At 44.8% G+C, this 23,415-nt stretch overlaps 1 protein-coding gene across 3 annotated transcripts in view; it reads left to right on the plus strand.

Moving 5' to 3' along the window:
* The window catches only part of SLC1A4 (solute carrier family 1 member 4), a gene marked incomplete at its 5' end in the record, with an annotated part of 278,141 nt that overhangs the window by 26,478 nt on the left and 228,248 nt on the right, over positions 1-23,415 (plus strand). The window contains one exon of one of the 3 annotated variants that reach the window (XR_014154877.1): positions 2,660-4,681. Coding sequence is in view for 1 of the 3 variants with exons in the window: in XM_081855582.1 (XP_081711708.1) it covers positions 2,660-2,909 (250 nt within the window). Of the gene's footprint in view, positions 1-2,659; positions 11,209-23,415 lie in introns of those variants that run through there. The other 2 variants (XR_014154878.1, XM_081855582.1) reach the window with 2 other exon arrangements.

Raw genomic sequence — 23,415 nt, forward strand, 5'->3', positions numbered from 1 at the left:
GGCTGGCTTGCCTATTCCAGCAGTTGAATCTGTGCTGGATCTGTGCAGGAATTAGCTTGCCTGCCTTCTCCCCACAAACTCATAGCAATACATTTCAGAATATGTTTTTTTTAAGCTGACAGTGTGAATGAAGTACAGAATTCCTAAAAGGCAGGAACCTAAAAAATGAAAGAGAGATGCTGTATACTGTAGGTCAGTTATCAAGAGCCAATCTTGATGATTTTATGGCACAGCTTATCCTTAGAATCTCCAGTTAAAGTGACTCAGCTACATTAGTAAAAAAAAGCCAACACCAATGCTATGAATGTGTAACTCCAGATGGCGCCAGAGAACAAACATATTTTCTATGTGATTTTTACATAGGGTGGTTTTTTTTATAACGATTTAATTTCTGACTTATTTATAGCGTGGTCTTTTACTCTGTGTGTAGATCCACCCTGGGTTGCAGTCTACCAGTCAGTAAACAATTTGGGTCCAGATTGACCAACAGTCTGACAAGCTATAAGACAGTTTGTTGTGTTCCTGTGAGGGGAGCTAAAGTTTCTCTCCATAGCAACTTACATTCCTACAGTCCACTCCTCTAGGCACTTTTTGTCTTGGCTGGCAGCACTGGGAATGATTGACTTTTGGTTTATCCACACTTCCCTTTCCTCCGCTCTTTCCAGGCATGATCTGCGCTTTAAAGCTCTGTGCAAAAACCCGCTCTTTAAAGCTCAGTTGGAGCAAATAGCAATCCATGGAAAACCCAAATTGACATTGGCTCCGATTGAACGCTGAAAAGTGGGGAAAGCTCAGACCAAAAAAAGAGAAAATGCTTGGGACACAAGAGCTTTTAAGCGTGGGCCTGTGCTTGGAAAGAGTGGGGCAAAAGATAAGTGTGGACAAGCCCTAAGAGAGAAGCATTGTGGAGGGTGGAGCTGTAGGGAGCGTCAGTGTTGGAGCACCCTCTCTGCTTGCAGAAGGTCACAGGTTCAATCCTCAACATCTCCAGGTAGGACTGAAACCCTGAAGAGCAGGTGCCAATTAGCCCTGACAATACTGGGCTAGATGGTTTGACTTGTTATAAAGCAGCCTTCCATTTTCCTATGAGATAAGCCACAATTCAGCAGAGAGTAGCCTCCCCTCCCCTGGAACTGCTGCTGCCCTGTCTGGTTAGAGTCAGACCCTTGGACAATATAAGTATTGATGCCTCCAGCCAGCTATAGTAACCACTGTTTTTGATTACCACTGACCTTTAAAGCCCTAAATGGCCTCGGTCCAGTATACCTGAAGGAGCGTCTCCACCCCCATCGTTCTGCCCGGACACTGAGGTCCAGTGCCGAGGGCCTTCTGGCAGTTCCCTCGCTGCGAGAAGCCAAGTTACAGGGAACCAGGCAGAGGGCCTTCTCGGTAGTGGCACCCGCCCTGTGGAATGCCCTCCCACCAGATGTCAAAGAGAAAAACAACTACCAGACATTTAGAAGACATCTGAAGGCAGCCCTGTTTAGGGAAGCTTTAAATGTTTAACAGACTATTGTATTTTAATATTCTGTTGGAAGCTGCCCAGAGTAGCTGGGGAAGCCCAGCCAGATGGGTGGGGTATAAATATTATTATTATTATTATTATTATTATTATTATTATTATTATTATTAGCCTCTGTGGCTGGAGCACCACTTATAAGAGTCTCATGCTCTACTGACTGAGCTATCATCAAGGAGGAGAGCTGTTTCATTCCAGTCACTTGTTTATTCCTACTGGAGGGAATAAGGAGGTCATTGCTCTGGCCTGCAGTTGCGACGGAGGAAAACAGAGGAAAGCAGCTCATGTGTGGATCCTTCTCATTCTGCTTCTCTCAGTATTGTCCACACTGAATAATAATAATAATAATAATAATAATAATAATAATAATTTATTATTTGTACCCCGCCCATCTGGCAGAGTTTCCCAGCCACTCTGGGCGGCTTCCACAGAGACCAAAAATACACTAAAATGTCACACATTAAAAACTTCCCTGAACAGGGCTGCCTTAAGATTTCTTCTGAATGTCAGGTAGTTGTTTATCGCTTTGACATCTGATGGGAGGACGTTCCACAGGGCAGGCGCCACTACCGAGAAGGCCCTCTGCCTGGTTCCCTGTAGTTTTGCTTCTCGTAATGAGGGAACCGCCAGAAGGCCCTTGGCACTGGACCTCAGCATCCGGGCAGAACGATGGAGGTGGAGACACTCCTTCAGGTATACTGGACCGAGGCTGTTTAGGGCTTTAAAGGTCAGCACCAACACTTTGAATTTTGCTCAGAAGCAGCAGCTTTCTTGTGTTTCAGACCAGGTCTCTCTCAACCCTAACCTGGAGATACCAGGCATTGAATTTGGAACCTTTTTCATGCAAAGCAGATTCTTTGCCTCTAGGCTGTGGCCCTTCTTCAAGGTTTCAAGGCTTGTTGGGCTACGTGTAAGTAGAACTGGGGGAGCAGTATCCTGCGTGAGGTGGGCTTTGCTTCTGACCCTGAGCCTGCTCACTGAAATGGAGCAAATTCTGAGAAGCGCTACTCAGTTTCTCATGACGTCTGAACTGTATACATCTGGGGGAAAATGGTACCCTGTAGGCTGACTGAGCAATCTCATCTCCTGTGATGTTTTGTTAACACTGGGTACCCTTTGTGCTCTTTCCCAATTGACCAGGGACCGGACCACTACAGTTGTGAATGTAGAAGGGGATGCCTTTGGAGCAGGTATCCTTCATTATCTGAATCAGAAAGAAGCCAAGGAGAAAGCAGAAGAAAAACTAAATGAAGTCTGCGTAGAAGCCGTTCCAAACAGCAAGGCTGAGGGGGAAACGTCACCCCTGGTAATGCACAGAAGCCAAGACATCACATTTGCCGCTCCGCCACCTAGCACTAAAGATCTAGAATCTAAAGAGTCAGTCCTATGAATGAGAAGGAGCGGGGAGGCACTCTGAGGACACTGTATGTTGGAGACAACAGCATATTTAACTTGGAGCAGACCCAAGCGGCCGTTTGGATTGAACAGATGCGTCCCTTTTCCATTTTGGTGGTACGGAACACTGTGGTAGCCAGTCACAGACTACTTGTGTGTGCACGCGCATTTCTGGTGTGTTTTCCCCTTTGAGTGCAGACACTTTTGTGATGAGGTAGTGATGTTTCATAGTTTTGCGTGTGTGCAAAATACGCAACGCTCGTGCGCTGATACGAGTGAAAGCAAGGTGTTTGCTTTTGGCTGGAACACTAAAGGCCCACTTTGAGAGGTAGATTTTGACAGCTGGATCATACTAGGCAAGGTCACCTTGATAGCCTAGCTTGTACGGGGAGACAAATTGAGTTCTCTCCCTTTATTACATCAAGCCTGCCCTGTTGTATTCTGAAAGACCCCCTCTCTGTGAAGGGATAAGTCTTCTTGATTCTAAGGCCAGAGATTATGGGATTATGTTTCTGCTACCAGTTACTGGATAAATCTTGATGATGCAGAGTGGACTTGAACCAATGTACGCCAGACATGCATGCCTAATGCCTAGCTATTCTAAAAAGTACATTCTCATTTACCGTATTTTTTGCTCTATAAGACTCACTTTTTCCCTCCTAAAAAGTAAGGGGAAATGTGTGTGCGTCTTATGGAGCGAATGCAGGCTAAGCAGCTATCCCAGAAGCCAGAACAGCAAGAGGGATTGCTGCTTTCACTGCGCAGTGATCCCTCTTGCTGTTCTGGCTTCTGAGATTCAGAATATTTTTTTTCTTGTTTTCCTCCTCCAAAAACTTGTGGTCTTGTGGTCTGGTGCGTCTTATAGAGTGAAAAATATGGTATATTTCTCTTATCCCCCTCCTGCTAAGCCACACTATCTGTGTATGTTAAACATTGGGATATTTGAAAAGAATCTTTAGCTTCTCCAAATAAGAAATGTCAAGAACCTGTAACTATACAGGAATGGCCACAGTGAGCTTGATGCAAAAAGTTCAAAGACCGTTTTACACAAGACACTTAATTTGCCTCTGAGCATCTCTTGCCTCCTTTATTCTAACATCTGGCTATTGTTTAGACAGATGAAAGACATTTGTAATGTAATTGAACATTCTGGATTATTGGTAAGGGTTAGCATCCATATTACAAACCTGACTGAAGAAAGACTGATTTAAGCTTCCTGTGCAGATATTCTCATTCTGGTTTCCTTCTTATTACTGGTACCAGTGAACACGCATTATTACTTAAGGCCTTAAACCTCAAGAATGCAGACCAAAGAAAAGACTTGAAGCAGTATAGTCATTATTTTCTCTATGACTGTTAAAGTGCTTGTTCTTTGCTTTAGAAGAGCAGTTCTTGACCTCTAACGCACTACTACCAACTATTTCTGCACCATTATCATTAAATGCCCCCTAAGCCATAGGTAAGAATTAGGACATAAAAACAGGACTCCAGACAAGGCAATTTATTCTAATATATAGGCATAGAGAGCTGCTGCAAATGCATCCCTGCTCAGAATATATTTAATACATTACATCGACTGCTTTGGAGGAAGGGAGAACAGAATGAGAGCCTAGCTCTACCTTTCCCCCAAAGAGGTACAGTGGTACCTCAGTTTTTGAACATTTCCATTGACAAACGTTTCAGTTTTTGAACTTCGTAAACCCGGAAGTAAATGCTTCCGTTTTCAAACGTGCCTCAGAAGTTGAATGGCTTCCACTGAGTGTATATGTTATTTTTCTCAATTTTCTCTATTAGATTTGCAAACTGCCCGTTGCGCCTTGGTTTCGGAACTTGAACAATCTTCCGGAACGGATTACGTTCAAAAACCGAGATACCACTGTATTTTAACACCCAGCTGGGACTTGTGGATGGTGCTTTGAATCCAGGCACTCTTCCACAATCCCCGTCTTGTGTTTCTTTGTACAAGATGGGGAGCCTTTTAGTGTAGGATAAAATGGGATAAGCTGAGATGAACTCCTCCTTGATACAAGGATAGGAAACTCTTGATTATCTTACTACTAATAATAATGCTGATTTCTTATCTGCCTCGTAGGAGGAATGATCCGGTATCTATCTGCTGAAATGACCCTTTTTCAGTCAGCACAATTTGGTTTAGTGCAGGCCCTTGAAAAAAAGGTTGCACATAAATACTGGCCCCCAAAATCTCCCTTCTCTGTGGGAACACAGCAGTATTTATCATGTGTACCTTTTCAAGTGTACTTCTTCTTACAATGTGTTATGCAAAGAGTGCCGTCTTGTTTTCCTGGGTCCTATAGCTAAAGGTCTATGACATGCTGACTGACAAAGGCCCTGCTGTAGTCTTAGTAGCCCAGCCAGTTAAGCCAGTCCTATTTGCACAAATTGCCAGGTTCTCTTTTGCAAGAAAGATACAATCTGTAAATAATCCCATTGCCTTTCAGTTAGATAATCATTGTCATAAGATTGCATCTATCCCTTGCTTAATTTGTTGAGCACACTTCAAAAAGGATGGGGGTATATTCTCACTGTCTGTGGTCTTGATTTCAGGGTTCCTGTTGAACAAATGACAGACATACAGATAAACTTAGCTTACATTGAAGAGAAAGGCGGTGTACATCTTTTCTTGTTTCTGGCACCAGCTTATAGCTTTGTTTGGGGTTCATGAGTCAAGTATTTCAGCTTACACATTCAAAGTATATAGGGAAGAAGCAGTCCATTTGGAGAATAAACACCAGCAAACTGCTTTAATTGATCTAGCAAATGTTTAAGCAGGAAATAAAAGAAGTTCAAAAGTTGAAAGTAGCATCTTTCCTAATCAGTAACAACAGTTCGAATCCCCGCGGCGGGGTGAGCTCCCGTCGTTCGGTCCCAGCTCCTGCCCACCTAGCAGTTTGAAAGCACCCCTAAGTGCAAGTAGATAAATAGGTACCGCTTTATAGCGGGAAGGTAAACGGCATTTCCGTGTGCTGCGCTGGTGCTGGCTCGCCAGAGCAGCTTCGTCACGCTGGCCACGTGACCCGGAAGTGTCTTTGGACTGCGCTGGCCCCCGGCCTCTTAAGCGAGATGGGCACGCAACCCCAGAATCGGACACGACTGGCCCGTACGGGCAGGGGTACCTTTACCTTTTAACAACTCAGCTGTTCTTCAGGAAATACCCCATTTTCTCAACCTGTAATATACAGGAGCTACTTTTGCAAGAACGGCTCAAACAATTTACATTTTGCAGGTGATAAAGGCCAAACTACACAGGATATTCGTGATTGGATCTCCCAACACATTTAATTTTAACTTAACAGGAACTCTAGGGTCTCGACTCCCTCCTCTCCCTTAATTGGATCAGGTTCAGGAAGGGGTAGCTTAATTATTTTCCTCTTTGCACTGTTTCCCCTGCTTTAACTTGCCCCCACTGCTGCTAGCTATGGGAAGTGTAAGTAAAGGAGGCTCTCGTGCTCACTTCTGTTACCTATGAGAAGCTAGAGGGTGGAATAAGGGCGGACTAAATGTAACTACTCGAGGTGTAAGAAACAAAGGCTTACCTAGTCCAGCATCCTGTTTCTCACAGTGGCCAAGCAGATGCCATGGGGAAGCCCACAAGCAGGGCAATAGCCCTCCCCTGATGGGGACCCCCAGCCAACTGGTATTCAGAGGAATACCCCCTCTGGTCCTGGAGGTAGTAGACCACAGTCTTGACTAGCAGCAGTTGACAGCCTTACACCCCCCATGTTGAAGTGGCTTATTTCAGATGGAGAGTGAGTACCACGTCCAGGGAGAACTAGGCCATAAAGGTAAAGGGACCCCTGAGCATTAGGTCCAATCGCGGACGACTCTGGGGTTGCAGCGCCATCTCGCTTTATTGGCCGAGGGAGCCGGCGTACAGCTTCCGGGTCATGTGGCCAGCATGCCTAAGCCGCTTCTGGCAAACCAGAGCAGCGCACGGAAACGCCGTTTACCTCCCTGCCGGAGTGGTACCTATTTATCTACTTGCACTTGGACGTGCTTTTGAACTGCTAGGTTGGCAGGAGCAGGGACTGAGCAATGGGAGCTCACCCCATCACGAGGATTCGAACCGCCGACCTTCTGATCGGCAATTCCTAGGCTCTGTGGTTTAACCCACAGCGCCACCCGCGACATACATTAATGAGCCCCAGTTCCATGTTGAGTCTATAGCAGAGGCAGGACTGCTGGGGCACTGCCCCACGAACCTCGGCCTTCTCACCAGCAGCCCCCTACTTGCCTACCTCCTTACTTGCAGCCGTGGCACAGCCTGTCAGCTTCCTTCTCCTTCTTGGCCTCAGTGGTGCCCTTGTGGAACTCATTGGGAAAGAGGATAGGGTCAAAGGTAGAATTAGTTGGCTCCACCTCTCATTGGCTCTGGCTGCACCCACTGTCAGACTCTCTGCCTTCAGTACCACCGGTTCCAATGCATACCGCCCAGCGCAGCTCAGCCACACAACTCCCTCTAATTCTTTATGGTGTTCACGGTAGCAAACACTGTTGTGCACACAGTAAACACACCCCTTGTCATAGGAGAAGGTGGAAGACTAGTTTTCTAACGTCGCTGCAGGTATCCTCTGTAGCCCGTCATATAAGTGGGGCTACAACAGAAGAAAACCTGTCTCCCATGCCAGATAAAACCTGTCATTAATGTCTGCAAAGTGTCATGAGATGAAGAAACATTATTGAAATGATACAGGGTATCATAGAAATGTAATCTGCTCTGCTTTTGGGCACTCAGGTTGCCTAACAAATACGGTATTAAGAGCCAGCACACTTTTTGCCCCGGTGGGAGGCTTGAAGAAAGAACCCTTCTGCCGAATCTCCAAAATGGTGAAACCAGCTGAATGTGTTCCCATCATCTTTTGCTGAGAAGATAAAAGCCTTTGGGGATGTTCTTGCCCGTATTGAGGGTACCTTTTCATGCTAAGTATCTGAATTGCAGGCTGATTTGGGAAAAGCTAATTGAGAACAGAAGCTAAAGAGGAAAACACTTGTTTCTCAACATTTTCTTCAGTTCAAATATTGAGTCAGTGCCAACATAATTACCAAATTGCAGTCTTCTCTTTCCTTCTCTTGTTAAACAATTGTGCTTTCCCCAGTATCTCTATTTTCGAGAAAATCAAGTGGGTACGTAGCTGAAAATTGCACAGGTCATGTGTTCTTTGGCAACTACAAACTTCTTTTCTACCAGGCAATTCCTGGACAAAATCCAAGGTGATCGTATCCTTTCTACCCCAACACTGTGTACATTGCGTAACACATGTCCTTTTGTACCTTTCCATAAAGCAAATGCAGCTGTTTTTTTTTAACATGGATGGTACAGCCTGTCTTCAGGCGCCCTATGGACCTTTAAATTACCACATGCCCATTAGGCATGGTCAGACTACCAGGTCAGACTGTGTTAACCTGCAGCACGGTACTGTCTCCTTTGACTAGCAGCTGTTCTCCATCATCTCAGGCCTTTTGCATCCTTTTCAAGCTGGTTCTTTTTAATTACAGATGCCAGAGACCACACCTAAGTCATTCTGCATGTAAAACTAGTGATAAGTTACTGTACTCTGGTCCTTCACCAGTTGATTTAAATGGCACGAATGTAGTTAGAAGAAGCTTTGAGTTTTGTGAGTAGTCTTGCGTATTTGTAGCCTGAAACAGCAAACCTTCACTACTATCTGATAGTTTTAACAACATTCCAGTTTTCTACAGGCCACTAAGAAATCTTAACGTGATAATCTCTGCTCTCCTCTCCATTCTCTGAATATTTCCCATTCCTTCAAAAGAGAAGGGTTTAAACCACTTGAGATAGACATTAGTCTTGTCTCCCTCTAGAGTAATTAAGAGTGAAGAAGGGAATAGTTTTCCCCCATGCGATAAACTGCATCTGTGTGCGATTATTAGTGCTTCTTTATGTGCAAGCAAATGCTAGCTATGTACACACTCTGCTATTAAAGCACATTTGAAGCAGTTTCTCCCCCTCAAAGAATTCTGGCCACTATAGTTTACCTCTCAGAAATACAGTTTCCAGGAACTCTAAACTTCAGTGCCCAGAATTCTTTGAGGGGTGTGTGTGTGTGCTTTGAATATGCTTTAGAGTAGGGTTTCCCAAACTTGGGTCTCCAGCTGTTTTAGGACTACAACTCCCATCATCCCTAGCTAGCAGGACATGTGGTCAGGGATGATGGGAATTGTAGTCCAAAAACAGCACTTATACTACTTCAGTGTCTGAAAAAAGAAACCCTGGAACTTTTTAAAAAGATTGTTTTGCCAGACCTCCTTATTCACTTGGACATGGCCAGTAGATTTTGTTGTTGTTCTTGTTGTAAGGATTTCTCATATTTCATGAAACAGCCATATCCTGGGCTAAACTGATTTCCAAAGCCATGGAAGGAGAGTGAAGGATCGATGTAAACACTAAAAATGAGGATTCAGGTTCATAGTTTAAACAATGAGTAAAGCAGTTGATTTTTGTAGTGCAGTTATGGGAAGTTCTACTGAAAAGGAAGATAATTAGTTGGAGGGGAATTGTGGAGAGAGATCGAGACTCACATATTAAGGGATGTGGGTTTGGAGAAAACGTGAGGGGTATGTAGAGATGCTGTCCTGTTTTCATTATGGAGATGTGGCCTGAAGTGCGTCTGGTCTTCTGGTGATTCCAGGTGATCCAGGCTAGCTTTCAGCTAGCTTGCCAGGAGGGGGAAATGCAAATCTATGCATTGTGACTGGTGAGGCTTTGAAAATAACTGTGTCCAAACTGTAGCTGACCGATTTGGTGCTACAGAACTCAACTGAATGGGAGAGGAAGGCACCTTAAGGAAAACGCATCAACAAACATAAGTGTTCCCACTATAGCCATTCTTTTAGGTGGTTGCCTCTCTGGTTCCTGCTACACTCCCATTTTCTGGTTTAGTGGGATCAGTCCAAACCCTCATGTTAGCAAGATCACTTCAAAGTGGTATATCATTTCAGTGACTAAACTTCTCATAAGGAAAAATACGGTTCTGCCACCTGTTTCAGACTTCGGAGTGCTTTCCCGTTCTGTGTGTCTGCATTTTTAAGCCGTATCTTTACATATGTGCTTTGTGACTCTTCTTAGGTTTTTAGGAGGAAATATAATGTCACGCCTTGTTACAGTGTAACAATGCCTTCTGTGTCTTTCTCTGCTGATGTCCACAGTAAATGGCAGGTGGAGCCAAAAGAGCCTCTGTTAAACCGAAAACGAACCGCTGGGTGGCTATTTTGCTCAATATGGTGCCTACATAATAAGGAAGGCCCATGCTGGGAAGGCCGTGAGTCTAAAAAAGAACTATGACACCACCTGCCTTATTATACCTCAGGTGCTTTGACCTGCTCAGCGCTGCTGTTGGCCACTGTTTAGTATCTTGCCGTTTTTATAACTATGCACCATGGGAGGCAGAGCCTCTTGTTGCTAGCAGTGAGGTGGGCCAGTATCCAAGGAGAAGGAGGGCCAAATTACACGTGATGTTATTCACACAGCAATGGTGTGATTGGTGTGATTGGAAGCAAATAGTAGCTGCAAGAGGGCCTAATCCAGACCATGAACAGAGTAAAGGATAGGGAGGTCTTGAACCCTTTACAGCTGCTGCAGTCCCACTTGATCTCTCTCTCTCAACACACACACACACACACACACACACACACACACACACATTTGCGGTGGAAGGAAAGTTCCCATTGGCATCAATTGAATTGTTGGATGTATTCGTTCATTAAACTCATTGGTTCACTGATATGTCTGCTTTTTTAAAAAACTATGAGTTTGTTTAACAGGGACAGATCAGAAAAGTTGTGGTTTTTTTTAATGATTGGTGCAGTACAATTCTGTACTATGCTAATGTTTCAATGAACATTGTTATGTTACATCACACCTATCTTGTTCTAGTATATTTCATAGGAATATAAAGGCATAGCCCTAAAAGAAAGGAATTGTCAGATGCCAAAAACCTATGTTGACTGTACAGATAACCACTCCATTTTCTAAAAGTTCCTCCCCTCGCTTTGTGAAATGTTCTTAATATATATTTTGTCCATATGGCTCCATACAGTCCTGATCACTACAAAGGACCAATTACATTTGTGTACATTAAAGACATTCTATGTAGATATGTGATTGCAGAGCTGATGTTATGATACTATTTGTGTATTTTGCCTCTACACATAAGATGTTCCTCAAGCCCTCACTTGTTCTTGCCTAGAGTGTGCTGCCTAATGAATCAAGTTCCTTTCTAACTTGACAGAGAATAAACTCTCTAACTCCCAAACAATCATGTTTGTTCACTGGTGTTTTTTTCTGAATCTGAAATAAAATTCCTTTAGTCTGAATGCACCATGATTGGTCTTTTTGGAAAAAAGAATATAGATTCTATTGTACAGCGGTACAATAGAGGTATTCTTAGAACATGATACCTTTTGGTATTGCCCGTCAGGAAGTTATTATCATGGCTCTTTGCATGGCCAGTCCTGAGTTTATATGTATGACAGCAGTAAGGAGCGCATGAATCTGCCCATTTTTGTCTCTCTCTTTCATAGAATCATAGAATCCTAGAGTTGGAAGAGACCACAAGGGCCATCAAGTCCAACCCCCTGCCAAGCAGGAAACACCATCAGAGCACTCCTGACATATGGTTGTCAAGCCTCTGCTTAAAGACCTCCAAAGAAGGAGACTCCACCACACTCCTTGGCAGCAAATTCCACTGTCAAACAGCTCTTACTGTCAGGAAGTTCTTCCTAATGTTTAGGTGGAATCTTCTTTCTTGTAGTTTGGATCCATTGCTCCGTGTCCGCTTCTCAGGAGCAGCAGAAAACAACCTTTCTCCCTCCTCTATGCGACATCCTTTTATATATTTGAACATGGCTATCATATCACCCCTTAACCTCCTCTTCTCCAGGCTAAACATGCCCAGCTCCCTTAGCCGTTCCTCATAAGGCATCGTTTCCAGGCCTTTGACCATTTTGGTTGCCCTCCTCTGGACACGTTTCAGTTTGTCAGTGTCCTTCTTGAACTGTGGTGCCCAGAACTGGACACAGTACTCCAGGTGAGGTCTGACCAGGGCAGAATACAGTGGCACTATTACTTCCCTTGATCTAGATGCTATACTCCTATTGATGCAGCCCATAATTGCATTGGCTTTTTTAGCTGTCATTGTATTCTATTCTTCACAATTCTGCAATTTATTTTCCCACTGGTACTGTATATGCATTTTTGTGCACACTTGGATTTTTCCCTGTGCAAAGGCTTACATCTTGCCCCCACCATCTTTACTAGAGATGGATGGGTGGCAAAGTGGCAAGGTAGTATTGGGTTCAGTTCCTTTGGTAGGGTCCAATCAAGCCACCTCTACACAGGTAAGTAGCAGAAGGGATACTTTAGTGTAGATCTTAAGACTAGAACACATAAGGAGTCTCCACCGATGGTTGTCGCTTAACCAGCATTCCCTGTAATTTGCAAGTCGACCAATACTACTTCTGGTGCCAGCAATGCAGAACGTATTCTCCCATTTTGCATTTGAGCCAAATAGTCTCCAGCATTAACCTCTGACATGCTCTGAGGCAGAGATGCCAAACTTTCAAGAGATTTTCTCCCTCTCAGCCTGTACATATGTGGGGCCACAGGTAGTCTAATTCAGAGTTGTGGGGAGCAATCTGAACAACCACAACATTGCATAAAAATGCACATTTAAATATATAACTGCATACAAAATCCAGAAGTTGGCCTATTTAAGTGTGAAACGCAACTTTTCCTTACAACTTGTAGAAAACCAGGTCACACTGAACAATATTTTTAACACTTGCTTAATTAATAATGTTGGGTCAGGTGATATGCATTAGTGCCAGATCTAACTTATGGGGTGCATGATGGCAATCTTTGATCTAAAGCATTATTTTATAGTGGTGGAAATGCTTGAAAGAACAGCTTTTGTCCTTCAGAATCGTATGTATTTGGTGTTGTTGTGAAAGGGCCATAATAAACCTTTTAACACATATTTTACTTGTTAGTAAAAAGTAGAGGATAAAGTGGGCTTGTCTTTCCACTTGACCTCCCCCAGTTTACTTTACCACTTTGCTCTTTGAGTAGCAGTTCTTGCCTTCAAGACAGAAAGATGCCCTTTAAGATTAGAACTTTGACTTTTCATTTTTTTTTAAAGAAATAGACCATTTGCTATGATTTATCTTAACATCGAAGAGAAAGCAGATCTGAGAGGCTGTATAAAATGAAGTAAGACTATGAAAGCAACAAGATATCTTGAGAGATAACTACAGTTCACACCAAGCTAAAATATGGTCTTTTACACCAGCTATAACTAGGGACGCAATGTTTTTTTAATAATGGATTTGATATCTTGATTGAGGCTGCAGTCTTATATCCACTTACCTGGGATGGAGTAAGACTCATTGAAATGAAAACCAAGGAAAAGCATGTGAAACAAAGTGATGAGAGATGCCTGCCCTGTGCATTATAGGAATATGCAAACCACTGTAATCTGCAACAGAATGACCAGGTCGGTGCTGAAAGTTTTAAAGGCCAGGTTACTTCTCTTTAGATCACCTGCCTCTTAACTGTGCACTTCTAGAGGGGGAAAGAGAAAGCATAAGACTGGATTATTTTCCTCAGGTAACTTGGTCCTCCCTTTACATATGAAACACCAACATAGGTCACTTCTAGGCAATCTGCTTATTCAGCATTCATCCTGATTTGCATGTCTGGAGGAGATACAACATTGCATCATGCAATTTTTATTTATTTTATTTATTTATTCTTGCATTTATATTCCACCTTTCCTTCAGGGAACTCAAGGTGGCTCACATGGTACATTATCCTCACAACAACCATGTGAGGCAGGCTAGGCCCAGAGACTCGATGAACCAAGGTCACCCAGTGAGTTTCATGGCTTGAGTGGGGATTTGAACCCCTGTCTCCCAGGTCCTAATCCAACACTGTAAGCATGGGGAGTATATTCCTATCTAAGGTTACCAGACGTCCCTGTTTCCCAGGAAGAGTCCCCAGATTTACAAATCAGTCCCCATACAAAATCCATTGAAGTTAAAAATGTCTGCGGATTCATTGAAAAAAAAATCTGGTAACCTTATTCCTATCATGCAGGAAGTCTGATATGTGGGGACGGGGGAGAGCAGATTTGTTGTGCAGGAGTGCCAAAGCAACTTTAATGGTGAAACCTGAATGTGCTGGAATGGGATTGTATCCCACCCAAAAACAGAGCCAGGGAGCAGCCAGAATTAATGCAGCTAAATAAACTGGAGTCTATTTCCATCTTGTGGCTAGATGAAGAAAGTGCAATTTTACGCTTTCCCTAAGAACATAACCGGAGCGTGGTAAACTTGTTTTTTCCCTGTTGACAAAAGTGCAAGGGGTGGAGATATCTGAAGCTCTACATCAGTAGCTGGGATGGGGCAGCTTAAGGTTTACCCCATCCTGCACTATCAACCTCCCTGCTAAGTAGTGCTGAAACCTGTCCAAAAATTTATCCATTATCCTCCCTTGCAAAAGTGCCTTCTATTTTTATTGGGCCACAGAACACAGAAAACGCTTAAGGGAAGTCCTTAAAAACATATTTCTGCACTGTCTCTAAAAGTGTAAAGGGAACTGTGCTTAAAAAGAACAACAATGAACAGCTGCCAGGTGTTCATGGGGCAATGTCCCCATCTTCCTGTGCTCACAGGAAAGCCCAGCAGAGGATACCATCAGGTTTTTAGGAAACACATGCAGTTGGAAAGACCCCAGAATGCAACTTGTGCAGAGAGATGGTTTGGAGAAAGAAAGGAAGGGCCCTCACAAACACACTTCGGCTACTTTGAAAGTAAGAGGAGCATAACAAAAACTCAACACGCCACCCATCGGAATTTCGGCAAAGTTTTCTGTTTATTTTCTCATGGATTGATGGAGAATGGTTAAGAAAAAAATGACCTTTTCACCATATCACTACCTCAAAGCTTTTCTCATCCCCTCCACCATCTGTCCCTGAAGCTTTGATTTGGTCTTGGAGTCCTCAACATGGGAAAAAATGGCTGGACAGGAAAGATGGGTATTACAACTCGGTGATATCCACTTAGGCTTCTGCTTCTCCCTAACTTCACATCCACACCTTCACATTTAAAACATGTTTAAAGCATCCCTCTCCCCCCCCCCCCAAGAATCCTCTACAACTGGGGATGGTACTGAAAAGAGAAAATAAAGAGTGCCTCAACACTATAATGAAGAATGTCATACACTCCTGTTTCTGTCTCAAGCATTTATTTAACAGGATGCAACTCAACTCAAATGCATTTCAAAAGATGCCTGCCAAGATGCTATTTATTCAGGGTTCATCGCCTACCTCACTCCAATGCATTTTAGTGACCATTTGAACGGACAATACATTATTGTTTGGTTCTATGTGACATTCCTTAATTACACTGCATAAGGTGCCCATCACTCAGGAATGTAATGCATTCTTTCCAAATGACTATTTGAAAATCCAGTGCATTTCTCTGGTCATTCAAAAGGAACTAATGTATATCAGTAGCCATTCATTATTGTCCTAGGACATGGGTAGGCAAGCTAAGGCCTGGGGGCCGGATGCGGCCCAATCGCCTTCTAAATCCAGTCTGAGGATGGTCTGGGAATCAGTTTTTATAAGAGTAGAATGTGTCCTTTTATTTAAAATGCATCTCTGGGTTATTTGTGGGGTATAAGAATTCGTTCATTTCCCCCCCTTCAAAATATAGTCCGCCCCCCCCCCCCAGGTCTGAGGGACAGAGGACCGGCCCCCTGCTGAAAAAGTTTGCTGACCCCTGTCCTAAGAGGATATATTTTGCTGTGACACCCGTGCAGTATAATGAAAAGTGAAAGCAGCTGCGTTTTTCTACCCCCCCCCCTTTCTTTGGTTTGGAAAAGCTCAGAGTCTGTTATGTACTGAGTTGAATAGGATCCAAACTGCAGCAGTCTGATTGGTCCTAGAACAATAGGATCCAAATTGCAGCAGTCTGATTGGTCCTAGAACAATGCAGCAGTATGATTGGTTGGCAGGAACCACCCAATCATGCTCCAGATATAAATGAATCCACAACCTGATTGGCTTACAGTAGAATTCCAGAATTAGCCAATTATGTGCAGCCCACTGTGTAAATAATGTATATAAAGCAGATACTTTGAGGGGACTTGAATTCATTCCTCCTCACCAGTATGCGTGAATAAAGAGCATGAAATCACTTTGCGACTCTGAGTAAATTACAGAGTCTTTAAAGCTTGGGGTCCTAGCTGTTGTTGGACTACAACTCCCATCATTCCTACCCGGCATGGCCAGTGGCAAGAGATTATGGGAGTTGTATCACAGAATTGGAAGGGGTCCACCCTCTGCAACGCTGGAATCTCAACTGAAAAAGGAAGGAGAGGCGCCCCCCTCTCGTGGGGGGGGGTCTTATTCTGGAGCCCGCCTCAGGTGCCCCAAAGTCGTGGTCCGGCCGGGGGGGGGTGGCAGCTTCTCCGCCCACTTTTGCGCCCCTGGCCAGAGCGGGCGAGTTCCTCCCCCCCTCCCCGTTTCCATTTCCAGGCCTCCCTTGGTCTCCGTCTCCTTCACCAAAGCGACAAGACCGCGCCCTCTCCCCCCCCCCGCGCGCGCCCCCGGCACCTCTCGTCACTTGGGCGCGCAACCCCCCTTCCCCCCCCCCCCAAGGAGGCGCGCCAGGCCTGGACGTCCCCGCAGGGAAAGGGCGGAGAAGAATTGCGCGTTCCGGGCGCGCGCAGCAGCCGCCGCCGCCGCCGCCTCCGCGCCTCTCCAAGGCGGCCCCGGGCTGCGCTTTGCGCCCCTGCTGCTTCCAAGCGCCTCCATTTCCAGAGGCGGCCGCGCGTGGTGGCCGGACGAGGGCCGGAGGGCGCCGGGAGCTGGGCGGGGAGCCTCTTGGGGTAAGGGCGCGCCGCTCCTCCGCCTGCGCCGAGGAGGAGGAGGAGGAGGCTGCCGCTGTTTTCGGGGGCCGCCGGGGCGGGAGGCCGAGGGCGGCCCCGGCGTTGCTTGGGGCCGAGGCGTGGCGGACGCGGCTCCGCCGGACTGGCCTTCCCGGCTGCGGTTGTCCGGAGAGGGAGCCGGTCCGGCGCTGACCTTGTCATTTCTGTGGCGCAGGGCGCTTTGCAAGACGGAAACGCACAAAGATGTTTTGGAGCAGAGGGCTGAGATTCTTGCATTGGAAGGCGTTGGGCTCAATGACCCCCCCCCGGGGGGGGGTCCCTTCCAACTCTGCCCTTCTATGAACCCGTTACAGATAGGTAGCCGTGTTGGTCTGCCATAGTCAAAACAGAAAAAATTCCTTCCAGTAGCACCTTAAAGACCAACTAAGTTAGTTCTTGGTATGAGCTTTCGTGTGCATGCACACTTCTTCAGATACACTGAAACAGAAGTCACCAGACCCTTCTATATAGTGAGAAGGTGGGGAGGGGTATTACTCAGAAGGGTGGTGGGAATGGGTGATTGGCAGATAGCTGTGATGAGCCTGTTGACGACTCTTAACGACTGCAATAGGTCTTACAGGAAAAAGCAAGGGGTGAAAAGGTGAAAAATGGCTTTGTCATGTATAATGAGATAAGAATCCAAGGTCTTTGTTCAGACCAGGTCTCTCCATGGTTTTAAGTTTGGTAATAAGTTGCAATTCAGCAGCTTCTCTTTCCAGTCTCTTTCTGAAATTCCTTTGTAATAGAACAGCTACTTTGAGATCTTGTATAGAATGTCCTGGGAGACTGAAATGTTCTCCTACTGGTTTCTCTGTCTTGTGATTCCTGATGTCAGATTTATGTCCGTTTATCCTTTGTTGAGATAAATCTGGACATCAGGAATCACAAGACTCATACCTAGAACTAACTTAGTTGGTCTTTAAGGTGCTACTGGAAGGAATTTTTTGTTTCTTCTATGAACCTGTTGAGGTTCTGGCATTTCAGAGGGTTGGACTAGATTGGCCCTGGGGGGTCTCTTCCAGCTCTACAGTTCAGTGGTTCTGATAACAAACAAGGCTCTCCCCCCCTTTCAGAAGGCCTGCCCCTGAATAAGTTATTTTTTTCATTAATTAAGTAAAATCCTATACCGGCCTTCACCAAAGATCCTAGGGAGGTTCACAACAGAACAATTGCAAATATATATTATAAAACAGAAACACACCAATAACCCCTCTCCCACAAAAGCATTCTTGATAACGCCTCTAACTTATTTTATTTTTATTTTTTTTTACAAAAGCCCTCTGCGGGATTTTATTAAATGCCATGGTTCTTTTTAAATCTTTATTTTCTCCTGCTTTGCATCCTTCTAAATTTGCGATTGATAAGCCACAATAGTTGCATCTGTGTGAATGGTAGTGTACAGGGATCTGCTCTCTTGGGTGATTCGTTCATTCGTTTAGGTTTTTGTAAGAAACAAACTGAAACTAGTGTTTTCTGGTGGGTTGAAAACCACGTAGTTCACCATCTGTGTAGAGGAGATTTAATTTCTTGGCCAAGGCAGGATCTTTTTAATAGCAATCAAAGCTCTCCAGAGACTTCAGAGAACATTGCAAAATACTGTTATTGTCTGGGGACTTGGTTGTTAGTATTTAAAAGTCTGGCAGTCGGTGGGTATTAACAAAAGGCAGGGCTGGCATTGTGTTATGAAAACTAGCTGTCTCCATCTCTACCCACACAGAGTTATGGCAGCCATCCATGTGCTAACAATTTCCCCCCAATAATGCCAGAACAGTTATAGGCTTTCCTATTACAATTCAAAACTTTTCCCACTTAAAGTTAAGGGCAAAACTTACTGTCAGCAGTGTCTGTTAGGATTGTAAAGTTTGGGTCCCGATTTTAGTGCTTGGTGGTTAAATTCTGTACTTTTTACTGCTGAAATAAGCAGCCCTTTGGAAACACAAAATAGGGGATCAAAGCCTCTGAAGTCCAGGAGAATTAACTGGCATTTATTAAGAGTAGTCCTAAATTTCGACTAGGCAGTGTGTTAAATGCATGCCCATAAGAGCAATTGGAACCCAGCCATTGTGTGCAAAGTGTAAAGCAGGCAAGCACAAACCGTTGGCAGGGGAAACATGACCTGCTTCTTGTTGCCTCCTTCAAGTATGTGTGCGTGTGGCTCTGGATACTCAGAGAGCTGTGTTGTTGACAGACTGTCCTTAATTTTCATGGGTTTGCTTCCCTGTGGCGTTGGGAACCCTAAAACCCCGAATCCACGTAGTTTTTGCTTGTTCCTCTTCTGCTGTATGTCTGTCTGTTGCTGGCCTCAAAGATAGGAGTGAGCGTACCCAGTTGAACTGGTCTTATAACCACAAGGAGCTAAATAATAATAATAAACCCTAAGAAGACTCTTGAAGGACACTTGGATTTTTTTAAAAAATGTACAGTGTCAGGTGGTAAAAATAGACAAAAAGTAGTACAGTGGTACCTTGGGATGTGAACGGGATCCGTTCTGGAGCCCCGTTCACATCCCGAATGGAACGCAGGATGCGATGGCGCGTGTGCGCGGGTCACGTTTCACTGCTTCCGCACATGTGCGTGACGTCATTTTAAGCATCTGCGCATGCGCGAGCGGCGAAACCCGGAAGTAACACACTCTGTTACTTCCAGGTTGTGCAGAACGCAACTCGAACGCGCTCAACCTGAAGCACATTCAACTTGAGGTATGACTGTAGAAGGAAATGCCAAAGACCTTTGCCATAACCAGAGCGGTAGCTATGGGGGGCTAGTTGGGGTTTTTGCCCTGGGTGAAACCTCCAGAGGGGTACCATCAGGGCTGTCTTAAGCATATCCGGTGCTGTGGTGCAAAGCTCCCTCTGGTGGCGCCTCCCCCCATTTCCCAGAGTTTTTTAGGGAGGACGGTGGGGCTGGAGGAGGCGAGCAGCGGCTGGAGGGCGGCTCCTCCGGCAGGGAAGAGGCAGAGGCTGGACACGACGCCTCCCGGCTCAGCTGGACGCTTTGTGCTGCAGTGGCCATGGCAGACGGAGGTACTGGGTGCGGCGCTGCTTCGTCATGGCATGATGGAGGTAGGCGAGGGTGGCAAGCTGATGCAGGGTGGCACCGCGTCCAGCCTCTGCCTTTTCCCTGGCGCCCTCTGGAACTTGGCACCCTGGTGCCCCGCGCCACTAGCCTCTATGGCTAAGATCCCCCTGGGTGCCATTGAGGCTTTCAGCGTGTGTGTGTGTACGTGTACACAAACGTGTGTGGGCACAGTGTCAAACTGGGTCCTTGACCCGGGTGAAATAAAGTCTAGTTTCACCGCTGCCATAACAGACAAGTGACAAAAATTGGAACTCTGGGTCGTGCAGTGATACGATTTGCAGAAGGTTTGGGACAGTTATTTGAGGGATTTGCTGGCACAAGATGTGATCCTGGGTAGCTTTAAATGGGGATTTGAGAAATTCGCGGAGTGGAAGGCTCCATGGCTGCTACTTGTGGTGCCTATATGCAGCTTCCAGGTTCAGAGGCTGCAAGGACGGGAGATGATGGTTGCTTTCACATACTGCTTAGGGGCCTTTTGGGTGTACCTGTTTGGGCTCTGTGAGCCTTTTTGTCTGATCTAGCAAGGCTGCTGTGTGTAACGTGAACCCACTCTTGTGCTCCAGTGCAGCTGTGCTGAACACAAGGGGATGAATAGAAGAGAGTAGCTTTACTAAAATCCATGCCTCGGGAGGTTGTTCTGGGTGCACCTGAATTTGAGCAGCTTGTGAGCCATCTCATGGTACCTGTAACAAGAGGCACGATGGAGATGAATGCCCAAAAGTCCCTCACAAACCAGAACAATGGTTTATAGTGTAAACCTGTACATGTATTATTTTGCTGTGTTATTAGAATTCCGTGGTTGAACTAACAGTTGGGATGGTGATCTCCCTAACAAATTCTTGTGTTTAGTGGTGCAGTGGTATTGAACAGAACTAGTGGTTTGTGGGGGCTGGACCAAGGAGTGGCAATAAATGAAGAATGATTAATTCGGAATGAAGGGGGAAGTGAGTTTTGTGTACATTCCTGAAGAAGTTTGAGTTGTGATTGGAAAAGTAGGAAACCTTTGCTGACAATAAAAAGGTTTGCTCTGACTGGGGTACAGTTTGGAGTAGGAGTAGCCTATTGCAGTTATCAAATAATACAAGAGAGAAATGTGAATTCCTCGAGGGAGGGGTGCAAATGACAGAACAAAATGTTGGCTGGGTTTCATTTCTCATTTTGTTTTGCAGGGGTAAAATAAACATCCTCTGCTAGAATAGCACAGCATGGCAACCCTCACAGTTCGAAAATAAACAAAATCTATCTATAAAAAATGTGTGCTATAAAGAAAGTAGAGAGAAAGTAGTCCATTGTTTTGTCAACAGTGCTATCTCTTGGGAACTACCTATAGTTTTTAATCTTTTTTGGGGTCATGGCATGGTCCTTTTTAAGAATCTGCTGAAAGCTATGGATCACTTCCCCAGAAATTCAACTTCTTTAATCACCCCCCCCCCCCGCAAGACACATTTCAAAGTAAAAAAGATAAAGGTACCCCTGACCGTTAGGTCCAGTCGCGGACGACTCTGGGGTTGTGCACTCATCTTGCTCTATAGGCCGAGGGAGCCGGCATTTGTTCGCAGACAGAAATAAAAGGGGAGGGGGATCAATGGGTTGGGTTGGTTCATGAATGCCCTAGGTATCTATGGACTGCAGGTTGAGTACAGTCATATCTCATGTTTATTTCAGGTTGAGCGCTTTCAGGCTGCGTCTCACGGCGACCCGGAAGTACCGGAAAGGGTTACTTTCGGGTTTCGCCGCTCGTGCATGCACAGATGTGCAAATGACGTCACAAGCATGCGCAGAAGCGGCCAGTCACGACCCGCAGACGCGGGTTGCGTTCTGCTCATGTTGCGAACAGGCCTCCGGAAGGGATCCCGTTCGCAACCAGAGGTACCACTGTACTTCTGTACTAGTCTCCTTTAACACAAAAAACCACATCCCACATGGAACTTTCTTTAACAAGATGAGCTCACTGCTGAGTAAATGGGAGTTTTTTTTTTATTATTATTAAGGGTTTTTTATTACAATAGAGAGAAGAAACAACATAGCAAAAAACAAACAAAAAAAGCAAAACAAACATAAAATTTAACATCTTATAATAACCAACTTTTCTTCATTATTGGACTTCCTCACGTCTCTCACTCCTACTTTCCAAATTTATAGAGCTTTAACCAGCAATTTATCACCTTGTTTCCATTCTTATTGTACACTTTTCCAGTATTTTGTCCCTGACTTTGAATATTTTTAACTAGGTCTTAAATCTCTAATCTTACCATAGTATTTATTCAAAATTTATTTTTCTCATAAAGTTCACTCGTTCTCACAATCTTTTCACCAAATTTTATGGTGCCCCGTTATTTTCAAATCTCTCATCCTTCTTAACTCTCATACAATTTACAGTGTTTTTGTAAATAGTCCTTAAATTCTTTCCAGTCCTCTTCCACTGCTTCCTCTCCCAGGTCTCGGATTCTGCCAGTCATTTCTGCTAACTCCATGTAGTCCATCAGTTGCATCTGCCATTCTTCCAGTGTGGGCAAATCTTGAGTTTTCCAATATTTAGCGATGAGTATCCTTGCTGCTGTTGTTGCATACATAAAAAATGTTCTATCATCCTTTAACACCCTCTGGCCAACAATGCCCAAAAGGAAGGCCTCTGGTTTCTTAGGGAAGGTATACTTAAATACCTTTTTCAGTTCATTATATATCATTTCCCAGAAGGCCTTAACCCTGGGGCAGGTCCACCAGAGGTGGAAGAACGTTCCTTCAGTTTCCTTACATTTCCAACACTTATTATCTGGCAGGTGATATATTTTTGCAAGCTTGACTGGGGTCATGTACCACCTAAGTAAATGGGAGTTTTGCCTCAGCAGACGTGCTTTGGGTTGTCTAGATCTTGCATAATGATGGAATAACAGATGCTCAGTGTTTGTGTAATAAAACAACCACCTGGAAAGGCTCTTGATGCGTATGGCTTGAGCTGACTCTCATGAAAGTTTTGTGAGGGATCCTCTCAGTTACTTCATCTTTCTTTTGTTTGCATGTTGAGTAGACCTGCCCTTAAGGGAGCGGCAGCTTACTAGTCTCTGGTGGTTTTTTCTTTCTCTTGGGACTGAACAGTGTGCTTGTTATGCATTCCCTGTAAAATTGATGAAGCATTTAATTTGCCTCTTTCATGCTATGCAGTGCTTTCCCATTGCTTAGTGATATCAACAAACTGCTTCATATATAGTACCCCGGTAAAGCGCGCACTCTCTCTCTTTTTTCTGAAAGCTTCATTTGCTCCCATGAAGAACATGCTACATATTGGGAACCTTGAGGGCACCTTCTCTCTTGTGGAGCAGCAGACCAGAGAGATGCGGTGCTGTGGCTAGGACAGAATTACTGTATTTTTCGCCCCATAGGACGCACCGGCCCATAGGATGCACCAAGTTTTTTTGGGGGGGAATAAAGAAAAAAAAATTTATTTCCCCCCCAG

The sequence above is a fragment of the Podarcis erhardii genome (assembly GCF_964252035.2).
Source record: "Podarcis erhardii genome assembly, chromosome: 3".
Lineage (NCBI taxonomy): Eukaryota > Metazoa > Chordata > Lepidosauria > Squamata > Lacertidae > Podarcis > Podarcis erhardii.